The sequence below is a fragment of the Schistocerca gregaria genome, chromosome 3, assembly GCF_023897955.1.
Source record: "Schistocerca gregaria isolate iqSchGreg1 chromosome 3, iqSchGreg1.2, whole genome shotgun sequence".
NCBI lineage: Eukaryota > Metazoa > Arthropoda > Insecta > Orthoptera > Acrididae > Schistocerca > Schistocerca gregaria.
Window position 1 is genome coordinate 607,356,726 of NC_064922.1, and position 18,623 is coordinate 607,375,348.

The 18,623-nt window shown below is 41.7% G+C and overlaps 1 protein-coding gene across 1 annotated transcript in view; it reads right to left on the minus strand.

The window, feature by feature from the left end:
* The window catches only part of LOC126354633 (UDP-glycosyltransferase UGT5-like), a 72,287-nt gene that overhangs the window by 30,047 nt on the left and 23,617 nt on the right, over nucleotides 1–18,623 (minus strand). Inside the window, exon 2 of the mRNA XM_050004402.1 lies at nucleotides 5,483–5,679. Within this exon, the coding sequence (XP_049860359.1) occupies nucleotides 5,483–5,665 (183 nt within the window). The 5' untranslated portion in view covers nucleotides 5,666–5,679. The remainder of the gene's footprint in view (nucleotides 1–5,482; nucleotides 5,680–18,623) is intronic.

Sequence of the window (18,623 nt, forward strand, 5' to 3'; positions counted from 1 at the left end):
TATTTAGCTCATCGAAGAAAGGAACACAATGGACAGGAATAGTGTAGAATATACCACTCTGAATAATATTATACGAAAAGAATTAAGAAAAAAATCTGAGGAAATTTAACAGTAATTAGATCGTGTAGACTACTGGAAACAGCTAAAAGATGCAAATTTTAAGTAGCAGCATGTCTACAGGAATATCTACAACGATGAAACTCAAGAAAATGAAAGGACTTATAGTCATAGACAGACAATATATTACTGATGTTTTTAAAAATTTCTGGCAGATCTGTATACTACATCTACATCTACATTTACATTTATACTCCACAAGCCACCCAACGGTGTGTGGCGGAGGGCACTTTACGTGCCAGTGTCATTACCTCCCTTTCCTGTTCCAGTCGCGTATGGTTCGCGGGAAGAACGACTGCCGGAAAGCCTCCGTACTCGCTCGAATCTCTCTAATTTTATATTCGTGATCTCCTCTGGAGGTATAAGTAAGGGGAAGTAATATATTCGATACCTCATCCAGAAACGAACCCTCTCGACACCTGGACAGCAAGCTACACTGCGATGCAGAGCGCCTCTCTTGCAGAGTCTGCCAGTTGAGTTTGCTAAACATCTCCGTAACACTATCACGCTTACCAAATAACCCTGTGACGAAACGCGCCGCTCTTCTTTGGATATTATCTATCTTCTCTGTCAACCAGACCTGGTACACACACTGATGAGCAATACTCAAGTATAGGTCGAACGAGTGTCTTGTAAGCCACCTTCGTTGTTGATGGACTACTGAACGATAAATTAAAGAATATTAAAAGTATCTTATAGAACAGTAAATTAAAAGACTGACTATGCTAGTCTGTACTTATTAATGCTCACAAGAAACAACATAGAAGTTTTCAATTTCAAGCTTGAGAGACAAATCAACAAGTTATCGAAAGGAATCACATTAAAGTATAATTTAACATTCTAATAACCATCAAAATGTGTTTAAAATACAGTAAAAAAGAAAATGACGTCGCACTTCCCATGGCAAGCTTGAAACCAAACCACTGTAATTAAATACAACATGAGTAAGCGACTACCGCTGTCTATGACACGAAATTTGAAATATTATAACAATTAATCAAGTGCAAGAGATAAACATACATATTTGTAAAATAATCAACATGGTGCATAAGGTACTTGATGCTGCAACTCATTTTAAAAACATACCATGTTTCGTCAATATTTCTAGACTGTTATATAGGATTTAAGACACAGCTCCACATTTCACGAAATTAATGACTGTAAGTGCATCTTGCCGTTGGCGGGGAGGCCAGCGTGCCTCAGCGATACAGACAGCCGTACTGTTCGTGCAACCACAACGGATTGGTATCTGGTGAGAGGCTAGACAAACGTGTGGATCCTGAAGAGGTGCAACAGCCTTTTCAGTAGTCGCAGGGGCAACAATCTGGATAACTGACTGATCTGGCCTTGCAACATCAACCAAAACGGCCCTAATGTGCTGGTACTGCGAACGGCTGAAAGCAAGGGGAAACTACAACCGTAATTTTTCCCGAGGGCATGCAACTCTGCTATATGATTAAATGATGATGACATGCTCTTGGGTAAAATATTCCAGAAGTAAAATGGTCCCCCACCCTATTCGGGCGGAGACAGCTCAGGAGGGCGTCGTTATCAGGAGAAACGAAACTGGCGTCCTACGGATCTGAGCGTGGAATGTCAGGTCCCTTAATCGGACAGATAGGTCAGAAAACTGAAAAAAGGAAATGGATAGATTAGAGTTAGATATAGGAGGAAAAGGATTTGTTATCAAGGTGATACGGGGTTATAAACACAAAATCACATAGAGGTAATGTTGAAGTAGGTCTAATAATGAATAAAAAAAATAAGAACACGGGTACGCTACTACGAACAGTACAATGAAAGTATTATTGTAGCCAAGATAGACATGAAGCCCACACCCACCACAGTAGTTCAAGTATATATGCCAACTAGCTCCGCAGATGATGAAGAGATTGAAGAAATGTACGATAAGATACAACAAATTATTGAGATAGTTAAGAGTGACGAGAATTTAACATAGGGGATTGGAATTCGATAGAAGGAAAAGGAAGAGAAAGAAAAATTGTAGGAGAATAGGAAGTGAGGGAAAGGAATGAAAGAGAAAACCTTCTGATGGAACTTTACACAGAGCATAATTTAATCATTACTAACCCTTGGATTAAGAATCATGGAAGAAGGCTGTATACATGGATGAGACCTGGAGACAGCGCAAGGTTTCAGATTGATTACAGAATGGTAAGATAGAGATATTTCGGAACCAGATTCTAAATTATATGACTGTTCAGGGACAGATGTGAAGTCTGACCACAATTTATTGGTTATGAACTGTAGATTAAATCTGAAGAAGCTGCAAAAAGGTAGGATTTTAAGGAGATGGGACCTGGATAAACTGAAAGGGCAGAAGGTTGTAGGGAGTTTGAGAGGGAGCGTTTGGAAATGATTGACAAGAACGGGCAAAAGGAATATAGTAGAAGAAGAATGGGCACTTCTGAGGGATGAAATAGTGAAGGCAGCAGAGGATCAAGTAGGTAAAAAGACGAGGACTAATAGAAATCCTTAGGTAACACAAGAGATACTAAATTTAATTGTTGAAATGCGAAAATACAAAAATGCAGTAAATGAAACTGGCGAAAGGGAATACAAACATCTCAGAAATGAGACTGACAGGAAGCGCAAAATAGCTAAGCGCGAATGACTAGAGGACAAATGTAAGGATTTAGAAGCATATATGATTAGGGGAAAGGTAAATGCTGGCTACAGGAAAATTAAAGAGAAAAAAATGGTTCAAATGGCTCTGAGCACTATGGGACTTACCATCTGAAGTCATCAGTCCCCTAGAACTTAGAACTACTTAAACCTAACTAACCTAAGGATATGACACACATCCATGCCCGACGCAGGATTCGAACCTGCGACAGTAGCGGAATAAAAGAGATCTTTGGAGAAAAGAAAACCACCTGTATGAATATCAAGAGCTCAGATGGAGAACCAGTTCTAAGCAAAGAAGTGAAAGCAGTAAGGTAGAAGGGGTATATTGAGTGTCTATACAAGGGCGGTATACTTGAGGGCGATATTATGGAAATGGAAGAGGATGTAGATGAAGATGAAATGGGAGATATGATACTGCGTAAAGAATTTGACAGACCACTTAAAGACTTAAGTCGAAACAGGGCCACAGGAGTAGACAACATTCCATTAGACCTACCGATAGCCTTGGGAGCCTTGACAAAGCTCTACCATCTGGTGAGCAATATGTATGGGACTGGCGAAATATCCTCACACTTTAAGAAAAATATAACAATTCCAATTCCAAAGAAAGTAGGTGCTGCCACATGTGCAAATTACCGCACCATCAGTTTGATAAGTCACGACTGCAAAATACTAACGTGAATTCGTTACAGACGAACGAAAAAACTGGTAGAAGCCGACCTCGAGCAAGATCAGTTTCGATTCCAGAGAAATGCAGGAACACGCGAGATAACAGTCACCCTACGACTTCTCATACAAGATAGGTTAAGGCGAGGCAGACCTACATTTACAGCATTTGTATACTTATAAAAACCTTTTGTCAATGTTGACTGCAAGACCCTCTTACAAATTCCAAAGGTGTTAGGGGTAAAATAGGGCAGCGTAAGGTTATTTATAATTTGTACAGAAATCAGATGGCAGTTATAAGAATCTAGACGCGTGACAGCGATGCAATGGTTGAGAAGGGAGTGAGACAGCGTTGTAGCCCGTCCCTGGTGTTATTCAGTTTGTATATTGGGTAAGCAGTAAAGGAAACAATAGAAAAATTTGGAGTAGGAATTAGAATGCACGGAAAAAAAGTAGAAACTTTGACGATTGCCTACAACATTGTAATTCTGACAAGACAGGAAAAGACTTGGAAGAGCAGTTGAACGTAATGGGCAGTGTCTTGAAAGGAGGATATAAGATGAACATCAACAAAAGCAAGAACAGGATAATGAAATGTATACTAATTAAATAAGGTGATGCTGAGGGAATTATATTAGGATATTAGACACTCAAAGTAGTATGTGAGTTTTGCGATTTAGGCAGCAAAATAACTGATGATGGTCGAAGCAAATAGGCTACATGATGTTGACTGACAATGGCAAGAAATACGTTTCTGTAAAACGTCAATTTGTTAACATCGAGTACAGCTTTAAGTGTTAGGAAGTCTTTGCTGAAAGTATTTGTATAGAGTGTAGCCATGTATGGAAGCGAAACATGGACGATAAATAGTTTAGACAACATGAGAATAGAAGCCTTTGAAATACGGTGCTACAGAAGAATGCTGAAGATTACATGGAAAAAGCGCCATTTCGGAACTACTAGAATTATCAGCCATCATTTCCCTGCAGCCTGGCTGTCCCGACTACCTGATCTTAATCCGTGTGACTTCTGGCTGTCGAGCTACCTGAAAGATGTTGTGTTAAGTGTTCCGATTGCAATCTTTGCTGTATTGAAGGCACGCATTGCGCAACACATTCTGAATGTTAATCGGGAAACGATTCGATCACTTGTGGAACATGCTGTTTCTCGACTTCAGCTTGTTGCAGAAAACGGTGGACAGCATATGGAACATGTTTTGCGCCAGTCACACGGAAATTAATAATCTGATTCGATTTTGATTGGTGCTTTTTATACGCTTTTGGCCTCAGGACAGTTAAAAACCCTTTTTTTCCCATCCGATGTGATATGATCTTGCAGTGGCGGATGAACTTACGTGACTAACAGTATCAAACCTGTACACCGTACACGCTGAGTACTACATTTTGTATAACATCAAACGTAAACCTTAGACATAGTTGTATGATTCATTTGTCATTTGTAGTCGACCACAATTAAATTATGATACTTACAGCGCCATCTGTTACTACATTTTGTAACTACTTATTTCTGTTCTGCCATACGTTTTCCTCCTCCTCCGATAAAATTCCGTTCCAATTTGAAATCATTCCGACCAGTGGTGTTATTTTTACAACGGTTTGAAAGTTTAATTATAATCACCCTGTATATGCCTCTCAAATATTGGCATCCACTGATGTCATGACAAGAAATGAAGCAGCAATAAGTCACAAAGAATGAGTGGACCCTTGAGAATAAATGCCTGATTTCGCTGTTTTTACGTTATTAACGGCAGCAAGGAAACAAAGAAATCAGGTAAGTGCTGATCAAGGGCAACTGTTCATGAAGAAGAGTCTTCTCGTCGCATGCCGCAACAGACGAGGAATTCCAGATACATTGCTAACATTCTGTAGATATTTCTGTAGGCTGTTCACAGAATTCCTGCGGTCCCTACTAATAGCCTTCAGTGAAGAAACCTGCACTCCATACGGCATAAACTTGTATTTTAAACAGAAGATTCCATCTTCCAGTACTAAGACAGTGGTATCTTGGGTACAGCCAGAGATCTACTTACCTTTATGGGGTCTGCAGTCATTAGTGTGACCTGGTGACCTCTTCTGACGAGCTCGAGAGCTATCAGCCTGAAAGGCAGCTGGTGGCTGATGGACGGCGTCGGGATGATGCCCAGGATCTTAGCTGAGTGGCTCACTCCAGCTGCCAGCATCAGTACCAGAACCATCGTCACAGAGGCGCTCATCGTGAAACTGAGAACTGCAGGCAGATACAAGGACTACATCACAGCACAGTATTGGTCGGCGACACGGAGAAATAACTAAAACCCAAGACGCAGCACTGCAGTCATTCTTGACAGTCCATGACATGTTATAAAGTGCAAAAGAAACTGCTGTAGGCATGCACATTCAAGTACACAAATATGTAAACAGGCAGAATACGGCGCTGCAGTCGACATTGTCTAAGACAACAAGTATCTGGTTCAGTTGTTAGATCGGTTACTGCTGCTACAATGGCATGTTATCAAAATTTAAGTTTTTGTTTCAACGAGGTGTTACAGTCGGCGCACCAACTGTGGGACACAGCATCTCCGAGGTAGCGATGAAGTGGAGATTTTTTCGTACGACCGTTTCACGAGCGTGCCGAGAATATCAGGAATCCGGCAAAACAGAAAATCTCCGACATCGCCGGGGCCAAAAAAATATCCAGCAACCTGACAGAAGTGCAACCCTTCCGCAAACTGCTGTAGATTTCAATGATGGGACATCAACAAGTGACTGCACGACACAAAACTTTATGCCTCGCCTGGATCCGTCGACATCGACATTGGACTCTTGACGACTGGAAACATGTTGCATGGTCGGACGAGTCTCGTTTTAAATTGTATGGATGGACGTCTAAGGGTATGGAGACAACCTCACGAATCCATTGAACCTGTATGTCAGCAGGGGACTGTTCAAGTTGGTGGAGGCTCTGCAATGGTGTGGGGCGTGTGCTGTTGCAGTGATATTGGACTCCTGATATGTCTATATACGACTCTGACAGGTGACACATACGGAAGCATCCTATCTGATCACCTGATCCATTCATGTCGATTGTGCATTCCGACGAACTTGGGCAATTCCAGAACTAGAGTGCGACACCCCACACTTCCAGAATTGCTACAGAGTGACTCCAGGAACACTCTTCCGTGTTTACACACTTCCGCTGGCCACCCAACTCCCCAGGCATAAACATTATCGAGCATATGTGGGATGACTTACGACGTGCTGTGCAGAAGAAATCTCCCCCCCTCGAGGTCTTACGGATTTATGGACAGTCCAACTGGATTCATGGTGTTAATCCTATCCAGCACTACTTCAGACGTTAGTCGAGTCCATGCCACGTCGTGTGACTGTACTTCTGTGTGCTCGCGGGACCCTACACTATATTATCCAGGTGTACCAGTTTCTTTGGCTCTTCAGTGTATTATTTATTACGGAAACAACTCTTAGCTGTGGCTAATCTACACTTCCATCACTTCTCCCGCTAGTACCATATCTTCACCATGTGCAGAAAAGATTATTGAGGGTTAGTACCCCGTCGACATCGAAGCTACAATGGCAAAAAGAGTCGAATGTTATCTTTTCATGGGAATCATCCCAGCATCCGTGATAAACGATTCACGAAACCTACGGAATACATTAATCTCGATGCCCATACGAGTAGCTGAGAGAAACATTGAAACTAATGCTATCATTGAAACCTAAGACGTGTGCTCCGTTGGGTCTTGTGATAAGGGTTTCTTCAGCAGATAAAAAATATTTGGGCTTCATTTCCATTTCATCTCAGAGTTTCAAGTTGAAAAATTTATTTACAGACTTCCCACACGGTATGCTATCACTCTAAAATGGGGCAGGTAGCAGGGTGCTGGCAGCAGTAAAATGCTGGAAAGTAAAACGTGACAATTCCCCCAGAGAAGACATTTATTCGAAAATATCAGTTACCTTTAACTCCAAAAAAATTTCAGATATTCCACTTTGCTTTTCATTACAGAACGCTATCTTATGACACTAGCATGCATGACCCTTACAGCTGAAATAATTTAAAAAACTGGATATTGGGAATACTAGCTAGTGAGTGATAATAATTTGGCAAAATGATTTCTCTATTAAAAGAGTATTTGAGCAAATGAACAACAGTTCGTAAACGTTGAGATATAAATTAAATAATTTCAGAAAGTACGTTTAGATGAAATGCAATTAGTTTTATTGTTTGCTGCCCTTGGTTTAATATACACTTGAAAAAAATGCTAAAACAGAGAAAGAATATACATTTAACATACTACGAGAAGCAGCATTCAATAGCGTTTAAGAATCGAATTAAATCAACCAATGATCCGTCATAACCAATGGCTATAAGAACATGTGAGCGCAATACGATTTATAAATACGATTTTTAAAAATGTGGATCAAGTTTTTGCAAGAAACGAGTGTGCTGAAAATGCTGATCTTCAAACGAAGCCCACTCTACACATTCAAAAACATCTTTTCAGTAATCGTAAAAGTCAAGCAAATTACCGCATCACACCAAAAACAATTAAAAATGGCTATTATTGGGCAAAAAAGTACACTAAACGGATTTTTCAATTTAAACAATATGTAAATAAAAAACAACAGATAAAAGAAGGTACCAATGACTTAGAGCCCGAAACACTAACTAGCTCATTGTTAACAAAACCAATTCACCTAGTGCGGCAAACGCACATATGCCCAACATAGACCAGTTCACTGGGCTCAAAAGAAAAAGAAGAAAAAAAGGCACAACACTGGAAAACTTGAGCTTTCCCTTGCACTGTACACATGTAGCAAACAGTTGTTAAGCACATTCTCGCCAAAAGGGAATGCTGCCATTCCACGTCGGTAGACGAACCGAATAACGCTACTGGTACACGGTCCTTGGAAGTGGATACGCTTAGCCACTGAGCATAAAACACGTCACAGGGTCAAGCAAGATGCCCGCCAAACACAGCCATATGCGTTTGCTGCTCCACTCCGCCCATGTACCCACTGACCGAACAGAATTGGGCGTGTTGGAACTCGAACGCCGTGTTTCTCAGGCAAGAGAGCTTAGCAATCCATGCCCCGCTCACAAGACAGCGCAACACCGAGAAATGCTCGTGGTAAGACGTCCCAGTGCTTATCCCGTTAAAACCTGAACACAGATCAAGCATGAAAACAGGAAGAAGGTGTATTGAATTGTGAAAGAAAGCAAAATAGTAACAGTGAACCGTCCACGGGCAAGCAGTGGAATATAGGGCAGACTGACAGAGCGACGGCGTTGTGGTTAAGTGGACACAGTTTTGGACTGTGAGGTGGACGAGCCGTGTGCAGAACTGTCTCGTGCCATTTATTTTCATTTTTTTTCACAGCCTTATGAACTTTTCGTCCGGTCTTTGAAATGTTTGTTCTCTTTGTGTAGTCTTGGCAGTTGTCACACTATGAGTTATGTGGTAAGAACACGTTGCCGTCGCAAGAAAAAACGTGACGAATAGTGAGAGCAGGTGAGATACCACATAGACGTCTCACAGAAATGAGAAGAGGTAAACGGGTGTAAACTATGTTACAACAAACGAATTCAAGAGTCAAAATTTCCAAAACGGAACACAACTTCCAAATCGTTAAAAACACATGTTTTGACACAGCACATAGAAGCTGTGTGATTGTGAAACTGTTGCTTTCATTTGATGCAGCTTATGTGACAAACTATGATGTTTTCATCATTTCACTGAGAGTGATCACATCCACATTCATACGAGACCTAAATCGAGCAAGGAGGCATATCTCACTACTTACCAGGCGTACAGATTAGGTCCGTCGGTAAGAGACTCCTATCATATGCCACACGTATTGTCACTAGTGCCGTGTATGACACATCGGACGTGTTTTTCGGTAAGGATTCGGTTGACTTGACGCCTTATCATCAAACGTCCGCGGTTACCATTCGAAAACCACTTCCTGTCGGCTGGTAATAGGGAAGTTGTGCAGAAACGTCATTATAGGTTCCTTCCTTACATCTCTCTGTTGGACGTTTCACGACGACAGAGTCACAAATCTGAATACAGCGAACAGCGGAAGAAAAAGAATTGGTGCGAGGGACGTATATCACGGCTCGCCCACTGGACAGTCAAGCGCCTTAACCCACGACGCGGTCGCTCCTCAAGGCCGCCCTATGCTGCCCTTCTTTCGCTTGGACCGTTCACCGTTCCTATTTTGAATTTTTTTCATAGTTCGTAACACCTTCTTCGAGTTTTCATGCTCGATATCTGTTTACTTTTCGACGGGCTGTCCACTGGGCCCTCTTACCCCTAAATCAGAGTCCGCCAAAGACGTAACCTTGCGCTGTCGGTGAGGAATCGATAGTGAGCAAGACTTATGCCAAAGAATTTGTTTTTACACCATCGTGTTTCTCTACTCAACATTAGCAATTATAATAGGTAAAATATGTATTACTTTCATTCAGAAATTGGTAATGAAAAATGACGCTACATTAACTAGATTAAAAAGGTCGAATTTTCTTTTTATTGGAGCTAGATTTAAAAAATAAAATAAACTGATCAATGTTAGTAGTTGAGTGTCAATAATTTACACATAGCCTCTAAGAATTTATTTGAAAAAGTTGTATCCTGCCTAGTTGTCAAACATGGGGTGTCTAGGAGCCTGCTTTTTCGCATCGCTAGACAATAATTCAACCAATCGCATTAATGAATTTCTTCAAAAGAAAATGACTACAAATCTTAACTTTGTGTTAAACATACGTGTCGCAAGCTAAGGGTGACACACAAAATAAACAATGCTCGTCATTATAGACAGTTCCTAAGTCGCTGGTCTTGTTGTTGTTGTTGTTGTGGTCTTCAGTCCTGAGACTGGTTTGATGCAGCTCTCCATGCTATCCTATCCTGTGCAAGTTTCTTCATCTCCCATTACGTACTGCAAGCTACATCTTTCTGAATCTGCTTAGTGTACTCATCTCTCCCCCTACGATTTTTACCCTCCACGCTGACCTTCAATGCTAAATTTGTGATCCCTTGATCCCTCAGAACATGTCCTACCAACAGGTCCCTTCTTCTCGTCAAGTTGTGCCACAAACTCCTCTTCTCCCCTATTCTATTCAATACCTCCTCATTACTTATGTGATCTACCCATCTAATCTTCAGCATTCTTCTGTAGCACCACATTTCGAAAGCTTCTATGCTCTTCTTGTCCAAACTATTTATCGTCCATGATTCACTTCCATACATGGCTACACTCCATACAAATACTTTCAGAAACGACTTCCTGACACTTAAATTTATACTCGATATTAACAAACTTCTTTTCTTCACAAATGCTTTCATTGCCATTGCCAGTCTACATTTTATATCTTCTCTACTTCGACCATCATAAGTTATTTTGCTCCCCAAATAGCAAAACGCCTTTACTACTTTAAGTGTCTCATTTCCTAAACTAATACCCTCAGAATCACCTGACTTAATTCGAATACATTCCATTATCCTCTTTTTGCTTTTGTTGATGTTCATCTTATATCTTCCTTTCAAGACAATGTCCATTCCATTCAACTGCTCTTCCAAGTCCTTTGCTGTCTCTGACAGAATTACAATGTCATAGGCGAACCTCAAAGTCTTTATTTCTTCTCTATGGATTTTTATACCTACTCCGAATTTTTCTTTTGTTTCCTTTACTGCTTGCTCAATACACAGATTGAATAACATCCGGGAAAGCCAACAACTCTGTCTCACTCCCTTCCCAACCACTGCTTCCCTTTATGTCCCTAGTCTCTTATAACTGCCATCTGGTGTCTGTACAAATTGTAAATAGCCTTTAGCTCCCTGTATTTTACCCTTCCACCTTTAGAATTTGGAAGAGAGTATTCCAGTCAACATTGTCAAAAGCTTTCTCCAAGTCTACAAATGCTAGAAACGTAGGTATTATGTTCCTTTCGAAGTCTGAGGGTACTTTGCCTGTCTCATACATCTTCCTCACCAGATAATAGAGTTTTGACAGGACTGGCTCTCCCAAGGCCGTCAGTAGTTCTAATGGAATGTTGTCTACTCCCGGGGCCTTTTTTCGGCTCAGGTCTTTCAGTGCTCTGTCAATCTCTTCACGCAGTATCGTATCTCCCACATCATCTTCATCTACATTCTCTTCCATTTCTATAATACTGTCCTCAAGTACATCGCCCATGTATAGACCCTCTATATATTCTTTCCATCTTTCTGCTTTCCCTTCTTTGGTTAGAACTTGGTTTCCATCTGAGCTCTTGATATTCAAATAAGTGGTTCTCTTTACTCCAAACGTCTCTTTAATTTTCCTGTAGGCAGTATCTATCTTACCCTAGTGAGATAAGCCTCTACATCCATAAATTTGTCCTCTAGCCATCCTTGCTTAGCCATTTTGCACTTCCTGTCGATCTCATTTTTGAGACGTTTGTATTCCTTTTTGCCTGCTTCATTTACTGCATTTCTATATTTTCTCCTTTCATCAATTAAATTAAATATTTCTTCTGTTACCCAAGGATTTCTACTAGCCTTCGTCTTTTACCTACTTGATCCTCTGCTGCCTTCACTACTTCATCCCTCAGAGCTACCCATTCTTCTTCTACTGTACTTCTTTCCCCCACTGCTGTCAATTGCTCCCTTATGCTCTCCCTGAAACTCTGTACAACCTCTGGTTTGGTCAGTTTATCTAGGTCCCATCTCCTCGAATTCCCACCTTCTTGCTCTTTTTTCAATTATAATCTACAGTTCATAACCAATAGATTGTGGTCAGAGTCCACATCTGACCCTGGAAATGTCTTACAATTTAAAGCCTGGTTCCTAAATCTCTGTCATACCATTATATAATCTATCTGATATATTTTAGTATCTCCAGGCTTCTTCCATGTATACAACCTTCTTTCATGATTCTTAAACCAAGTGTTAGCTTTGATAATGTTGTGCTCTGTGCAAAATTCCACCAGACGGCTTCCTCTTTCATTTCTTAGCCCCAATCCATATTCAGCTACTATGTTTCCTTCTCTCCCTTTTCCTACACTCGAATTCCAGTCACCCATGACTATTAAATTTTCGTCTCCTTTCACTATTTGAATAATTTATTTTATGTCATCATACATTTCATGAATTTCTTCATCACCTGCAGAGTTAGTTGGCATATAAACTTGTCCTACTGTAGTACGCGTGGGCTTCGTGTCTATCGTGGCCACAATAATGCGTTCACTATGCTGTTTGTAGTAGCGTACCCGCACGCCTATTTTTTATTCATTATTAAACCTACTCCTGCATTACCTCTATTTGATTTTGTATTTGTAACCCTGTATTCACCTGACCAAAAGTCTTGTTCCTCCTGCCACCAAACGTCACTAATTCCCACTATATCTAACATTAACCTATCCATTTCCCTTTTTAAATTTTCTAACCTACCTACCCGATTAAGGGATCTGACATTCCACGCTCCGATCCGTAGAACGCCAGTTTTCTGTCTCCTGATAATAATTTCCTCTTGAATAGTCCCCGCCAGGAGATCCGAATGGGGGACTATTTTACCTCCGGATTATTTTACCCAAGAGGACGCCATCATCATTTATCATACAGTAAAGCTGCATGCCCTCGGGAAAAATTACGGCCGTAGTTTCCCCTTGCTTTCAGCCGTTCGCAGTACCAGCACAGCAAGGCCGCTTTGGTTATTGTTACATGGCCAGATCAGTCAATCATCCAGACTGTTGCTCCTGCAACTACTGAAGAGGCTGCTGCCCCTCTTCAGGAACCACATGTTGGTCTGGACTCTCAACAGATACCCCTCCGTTGTGGTTGCACCTACGGTACGGCCGTCTGTATCGCTGAGGCACGCAAGCCTCCCCACCAACGGCAAGGTCCATTTTTCATGAGGCGTCGCTGGTCTTGAAGTGCCTAATCTTGATGCTGCTGTAGACAAGTGAGGCATAGAGGATAGAGGGCGCGGCCGTCTCGTTGTCGTCCTGGGGAGGGGTCGGTCAGCCCGCAGTTGGCTGACGTCTTCGTCACAGCCCTATCTGCTCTCTCGTTTCGGACCATCGTGCCGGTGCTTAACTTTACAACTTAACAAAAAAGATAAATTACAGCTTTCTTCACTGCACTTTGTCTCAGATTAATTATAATAATCTGACGTTACTTCTCTACAGAACAATTTTCAGATCCCTTCGAAAATTGCCTGATGTGAAGGCAGAAACCGGTCTTGGACTTAATGAACTGGAACAGCTTTTCGTTAGTTTACCATTCAGTTGCGGATTAGCTACATGAATAACTAGGAGTAATAAGTTCTGATATCCAACCAACAAAAATTCTGCTTGATATGTATTAGATAGCGCGAAACCAATGTCTTTGTTGAATACAAGTTACAGTAATACAAGTGCCATTAGTAAAATGTAGCAGCATCCTAAGTAATGTCCTAAAATTAGTCCTCATTGTTAAAGGCAGAAACGCCTACATGGTATTAGGTACAGGAAGGTAGTTGAAACCAGAAAGGAATAGTACGGAAATCCTAAATTCAGATTGCAGTACGTATAATAAATCTGTTGTAGAATTATGAAACATGATTTATGCTCACAAAGCATCACATTTTTGGAGAACGAAAATCTCATTTAGAATGGCTGAAATTTGAATTATCCCCTCGTTATGCAGGAGACAATCGCATCATGAGGCGCACAGATGTGCTCATTGGAGTAAGGAATCGTTGTAATGTAGATATAGTAGGGTCATTGACACCTTTTTCTCACTTAGCATGCGGACACACCCTCTAAAAATATGAAAGAAAACTGCTCAGTGTCATTCGTAGCGTTATTGACCCAGCAAAGGCGCTTCGTTTCGTAGTACCTAAAAATCGACATTTGTAGCTAAATGGCACTATGAACTGCCTAGCAGACAACTACCTGACCTGTAATGGTAGACAACTACCTGGAGACAAGGTTTGGTTCAAATCTGGCTTAGTGGCCATACTTTGTGTTCCTCTGTTAATTAGTTCTGTTTAAGCAATGAAATTAAGAGAACGAACAGTTCACTATTCATATTAATGTATTTACGGTCGTCAAAAGGGCACAGTTTGTTGTTATATCTGGGTACATAGGCCACCAAAATATCAGTACTGCGCCGCAGGTTGCCTATGCACCAGAGCGTAGGGGCCCCGTCAACGGAAGCAACAAAAAGAGCCAGTACAGCAACACAATAACAAGCTCTGAACACCACCACAGTGACTCCGGGTGCTCACCTCACCCACAGATGGTAGCAGCATCGCTCCTAGGAGGCGCAGCTAGCGAGGACCTACTCCATTCTACCACGTCATGTGGCTGCAATTCATCCACCCACCGGTGCTAAAGCTGTTAGCGAGCTAGTATCCAGCGGTTAACAGCAAGCCAACCAACCCGGATTCCCCATCTTGCAGTGATCTGTGAAGCCACCAGTAGTCTTCATCCTACCTATGCACAGTTTTGACCTGTTGATGCTTGGGCCTCTCTGAATTTGGCATCTCGATTACTATGATCGTGTTCAGAGACAGTCATTTCACCTTGTGGTCCTTAAGACTTCGCCTCTATCTTATCGTTTGTGACTTAGCCATTCTAAGCAAGCAGTTAACTTCGATATTCTCTCAGAAGATTTAATAAAATGTAGATTTCGATTGATACACTAATTTTGTGTTCTCGTAAATTTATGCTCCAAGATGGACAGGAGTGAAATCGTGTTATTACTTATGAAATGTTGATCATTGCCTCCCTGGGTCTTAGTTTCTCCGCATTCAACCCAGTGCCGCCGTTTTACACGTGCTCTCTTTACCACTTAATATCTTATCCAAAGATCTTGAATTTTAATTATTGCCGCGATCTGCGAGAATGGTAGGGTTTGAGGTGGTTAATAAATACTTTATTTTCTGCCTCCTCCTCCACGGCAGAGAGGTTCAGGCCTGTTTTCTCGCAAGGTCCGATTCGTCTCCGCCCATAAGTTTTCAGTGGGGTTTAATTCTGGCGCAGAAGGGGCCCAGTCCAAAAGCGAAATCTCATTCTTTTCTGCAAACTACTGCTGCACCATCGCTGACATGTATATCGACGATTGATCCTGTTGGAAACAGATTACTCCATCAAGACACGGTTGTCACTCTGATGGGACGATAATATTACTCGCAATAAGGGCATACTGGACAGCATCAAGTTGATCATCTAGCCCGTCAAGCATCTGAAATTCACACGAACACATCAAGCCCCATACTGCCAGACACACGGTCGCTGCGAGATGGCTATATTTGGTGTGGAAATGGGCACCTCATGCCCTGTGTACTCACTCATACTGGACAGTCATTTTCTGAGAAAATACCAGTTCACCTTCCGCCAATCACGATTGACCTCGTGCTCGGCAAACGTTAATGCGCAGAGTCGATGATCATCTCGGAACCTTTCCTTGATGGCCGCAAGCTTGCTAAGCAGAGGCCTCCATTGGTCGGCACTAAATCCGGGAAATACATTAGTATGTTTCATCGGCACCACGTTTAAAAGAGGATTTTGCCGTGAAATTGACAAGTTCATTATCCTGAGCAGGTGTTGTTACACGCCAAAGTCCAGATCCCACACGCCTAGGATTCGCTCGTATCTCGATAATGATTTAACCACCGTCTCGGAGTGTGTTCAGTAACGCCATAGCAACGAAGCGGTCAAAAACAGCTTGTTGATGATGAAGAGTGGTGCATGACTACTGTGATTCCATTGAAGGCGACTTGGTGCATTTATTTGACCTTCGTCATCTACTGTGATTCATTATTTATAGAACCAAAGGTGCATCTGCAGCCCCAGGTCGCCGTGACATACGGTCAGTCTGTTACCGGCTGATATCAATGAAACTGTGTGAACAACACTCACGTATTCTGCCAAATATAGGTAGTACATTTAATTTTCCGACACCGGCAGAGGTCATTCCCTTTGCTCTATAGCCATAATTATCTCGCATCTTCCGTGGAAAATTATCTGTACATCATACAAATGTGTTTGACACAAGGCAAAAGAGAGCTTAATTTACAACAAATTGTAGGACGAAGAATGTAATTCTTACGGAAAGAAAAAGAAATTCAAGTGGATTCTAACATGGGAAACTTTATATACAATGCCTGTGCGTTTCTTTTTCAGCTACAGTGATCATTTAAAAACTTATATCTACTCAGTAACATGCACTTTATGTGGACATAATACTAGTGTATTTTATTTGCAGAAAATACTTTGTGCCTTGTTGTACCTGACCTGGAATACTGACAAGATCAGTTTCCTCTTATTTAAAAGTAACAGTTCCTTGTCTCTGTGTCCCAAAAGTAAATAAAGGAGCGAGGAGTGTTGCATTTGATTCATGATAGTGGCCTTCAACTGTGGCTGCGATTTCGGTCTGCCAGCTTTTTTGCTGCCATTACAAAACAGTCGTTCAACTGATTCCTGAGCAATGCTCTTCTGCACGTTATAATTCTTTCTTTTAGACCCTAAAGAGTTAGTTTAAGAGACGATACGCGGAGAAGACACAACAAAGAGAGGCGCGTTTTGTGACGTATTCGTTTGGTAAGCTCAAGAGCGTTATGGAAATGTTCGACACACGCTAATGGCAAACGCAGCAAGAGAGGGGTTTTGCAACACGGCGATGTTTACTGTTAACATACGTTACGAGGGAAGCTGGGCAGAAAATTGCTTCTTATCAGGTGCGTTCCGTCGCATGACGAAAAAATAAGGAAAATTAGGAATGATAAGGAAGTTATCACGACGCACAGGTCGCGAATGGGACAGAAATGGCGTGGGAGGGGCTATAATAATGGTCCAGAACTGCCCTCCGTTTATCACTGTAAGGTGGCTTTTGAAGAATAAACGTAGATTCGAAATCGGTTTCAGACCAAAAATAATACCAGCAGGTGTTGATTTCTATTTTTCTATCTTTTTCCGTTCATGGAATATGTTTTTGTTCAGTTACGAAGCAGAAATTGTTGGAAATGTGAGGAAAAATTTTTCTGTTTTCCAAAAGAATCATGGACATGGAAAACTGCAGTACATCAACCATCTGCATGTAGTACCGCAGACAAAGTAAGAATATGCCTTAGCTTTGACATCAAATATTTACGTAATTTGTACAAAAAGTAACAGTCAAATGACAACAGTAGCTGAAGCTAAGCTTACACATTGGCTTGACTAAAGTCATGGGACAGCGATATGCACATACACAGATGGTTGTTGTATCGCATTCAGAGGGTATAAAGGGTCAGTGCATTGACGAGGCTGTTATTTGTACTCAGATGATTCATGTGCAAAGAATTCCGACGTGATTATGGCCGTACGACGGGAATTAACAGAATTCGAACGCGGAATACCAGTTGTAGCTAGACGCGTGCGACATTTCATTTCGGAAATCGTTAGGGAATTCAATATTCTGAGTCTCACAGAGTCAGGTGTCAGGAGTGTGCTGGGAATACCAAATCGCATGTATTGACTCTCACCACGGAAAACGTAGTGGCCGGCGGCCTCAACCGAGGGCAGCGGGCTTTGCGTAGAATTGCCAGTGCTAAGAGACACCAACACTGCATGAAATAACAGAAAAAAATTATGTGGGATCTATGTCGAACGTATCCGTTAGAACAGTGCACCGAAATTTGACGTTAATGGGCTATGGCAGCAGACGACCAACTTGAGTGCCTTTAGTAACAGCATGATATTGCCACGGCGCCCATCCTGCATTCTTGACAATATTGCTTCGACCCTATACGATTGGAAAACGGTTGCGTAGTCAGATGAGCTCCGATTCAGTCGGTAAGAGATGATGGTTGGGTTTTAGTGTGGCGTAGGCCCCTCAAAACCTTAGATGCAGGTTGTCAACAAGGCAATGTGCAAGCCGGTGGTAGGTTCATAATGGTGAGGACTGTGTTTACGTGAAATTCACTGGCTCCTCTGGTCCAACTGAACCAGTCATTGGCTAGAAATGGTTACGGCTACTTTGAGACCACTTGCAGCCATTGATGGACATTTTATTGCAAAACAACGATGGAATTTTTATGGATGACAATGCACCCTATCACAGTGACACAGTGTAAGTAGGCTCTTTAGGATCTTATATTAGTAACGCCAACGCCATATAGCGCTCTGTATTAAAAATCACTGGCTGTGCTGTGTGCAGTCAGTGGCTGGTT